Raw genomic sequence first — 2,346 nt, 5'->3', positions numbered from 1 at the left:
ATAATTAATTATTTTTGGTTTCCTTTTTGGTGGCAATTTCGGATTTGGTTGGAGTTTTAATAATTAGATTTTGTGGGAATATTTTGTTTTTTTTTCCATTTAAGGAAACATTGACCATTTTTTGAAAAATCTTTTTGGTTTCCTCTTTTCTCTCCACACGTGTATCAAGGTAAGGAAGTTACATTCCTTTTTCAATTTTTTTTTTCTGATTTTGGGTAAGTAAAATCAAAGTGTATATATTCTCAACTACCCACTCACCCACGATCACCACTCTCTCTTCTCTTTTTATTTTTTCTCAAAGGTCTAATTTTTTTCAAAGTGTGAGAGTGTGCTTGTGTTCTAGGGTTTCAAAGAGAAATGGCAAAAACAAAGAATGCTCAAGCATCCAAGAAGCCCTCTCGTGGCTCTGCCTCTGCATCTCCGATCACCCCACCTGTGCCGCCTGCTCCAGTGACCGGAGTTCCTGGTTCGTCTTCTGCTCCGACAAAATCTGCCAGAAAAACAAAGACCCATGCTTGAAAATCAGTCATCAATCTCGCATCTCCACCAGTCTTTGCTTCTCCAATTGCTTCTTCAACACCTGGGTTTGGTGATCATGATGAATCTCATTCATCCGATCACACATTTTCGAAGTCTTCTTCTTCGAATGGTGCTCCTAATGTTGACAAAGCTATAGTGACCTTGCCCACGGTGAGTTCTCGAACAAGGTCCAAAGTATCCACTCCTCAAAAGCCCAAAGTGGTTCTGCCCAAAATTATTTCCAAAGGGAAAAAGGTGGCGATTTCATCTTCAAAGGCCAAAAATCTTAAGGAGAATCCCCCTTTCGTCTCGTCCTCGGATTCTGAACCTGAAAAAGGAACTGAGGAGGATCATGGTTCAAAGGGCTTGTCCGATTCAAGTGAAGAATTTGTGCCCAAAGATCAACCTTCTGTTGATGATTCTGCATCCGAAAGTGAAGAACCTGAAGCTGATCCTGTCACTACAGAACCTGTTGCTGTCCCTGCTGCAATTGCAAAGAAGGACAATGGAAAAAGACCCATTGTCTCTCCAAGTCCTGTTCTTCCTCAGAAAAGAAAGAGACCCTCTGGTATTTCTCTTGAAAACTTCAAGCCCCACTCTCATTATTTTTGTTATAATGATCATGCTAGAGATATGAAATTCTATGAGAATAGGAATTTTACTGTGGAGAAAAATTTTAATGTCATTTCTCATAAGCCATTTGGGGTTTATAACATGTTAAAAGAAAGACAATTGGTAGATACTTTGATCGGTTTTGATGGCTATGTGAATAGAATTGTGAAGGAATTTTATGCTAACATCACTGATGAGTTTCTCGATGAGGACTCTTTTATGTTTGGCAAAGTTTTTGTCAGAGGACACTGGTATTCCTTTACTGTGAAGGATGTGGCTGAGGCTCTCAATCTGCCTATGGGAATTGAGCCAACTGAAGTTGAGTTTGATCGTCAAAAGGTGTTCGGTTATCTCACTGGTGATAATGATGTGGAACTCTCCGACACCATGCATATGTCTCAACTCACCTATCAACATGCTGTACTCGTGAGGTTTGCCCTATCCAATTGGTTTCCTTGCTCCAATCAGGTAAATGTTTCAAATGAACTTGCATTCTTTTTGTATAAAGTTCCAATTGGTGCTAAAATTGATTTGGCTGACATGATTTGGGAGCAAATTGTCTCTCTTAGAAAGGGCAAGAAACCTAGGCTCAATCTTATCTTTCCTCATTTAATCTATAAGATTTTATCTGATCAAGAGGAATTGATTCTTGAAAATGACAATTGAGATGCCTGCTATTGGAACTACTTTCAAAGTCCCTGAGAAGCCTCCTCAAGGAAAAACTGCTCAAAGAAAGGCGCGGTCTGCTTCCCCTGGTATTACAAATGATCCTGTTGCTGCATCTGCTTCCACTTCTGCTCATACAGAAATGGCAGAATTCAACTTGCGTTTGGGAAGAATGGAGTCCAGTCAAGCTTTGCTTCTTAGGAAGATGGAGAGCATCATGAAATACTTCTGACCCAATGATAAAGAATAAGTGGTTCATTTTTTATCTCTTGCTTTTTAATTTTGTATGCTTGAACTTATGACTTTGTCCATGTTTTTTTTTTTTGTTATCTTTGGCTCCTTGATAGACAAAAAGGGGGAGTAGTACTTTTTTTTTTATTTGGATTCTATGTTACAACTCTGGGCCCTTGTTTTTAGGGGGAGTTGGTTGTTTGTGGTTTAGCACTTTTCCGTTTAAAAAGTTATTTTCGGTTTGTAAGCTTTTCCGTCCAAAAAAAGTTATTTGTTTTATGTGTTAGAGTGCTTTCATGCAGGGGGAGTATTTTCTAT

At 39.0% G+C, this 2,346-nt stretch overlaps 1 protein-coding gene across 1 annotated transcript; it reads left to right on the top strand.

Moving 5' to 3' along the window:
• The first annotated feature begins 357 nt into the window (after positions 1-357).
• On the top strand, positions 358-2,029 carry LOC133034371 (flocculation protein FLO11-like). Its single transcript, XM_061109446.1, has 3 exons — positions 358-466; positions 551-1,087; positions 1,827-2,029. Exons 1-3 carry the CDS (start codon positions 358-360, stop codon positions 2,027-2,029), a joined length of 849 nt encoding a protein of 282 aa, XP_060965429.1.
• The last annotated feature ends 317 nt before the right edge of the window (positions 2,030-2,346 follow it).

This window comes from Cannabis sativa, chromosome 2, assembly GCF_029168945.1.
Source record: "Cannabis sativa cultivar Pink pepper isolate KNU-18-1 chromosome 2, ASM2916894v1, whole genome shotgun sequence".
Taxonomy (NCBI): Eukaryota; Viridiplantae; Streptophyta; class Magnoliopsida; order Rosales; family Cannabaceae; genus Cannabis; species Cannabis sativa.
The sequence above is the reverse complement of the archived record's forward strand: the minus strand, read 5'-3'. Positions and strand labels throughout refer to the sequence as shown.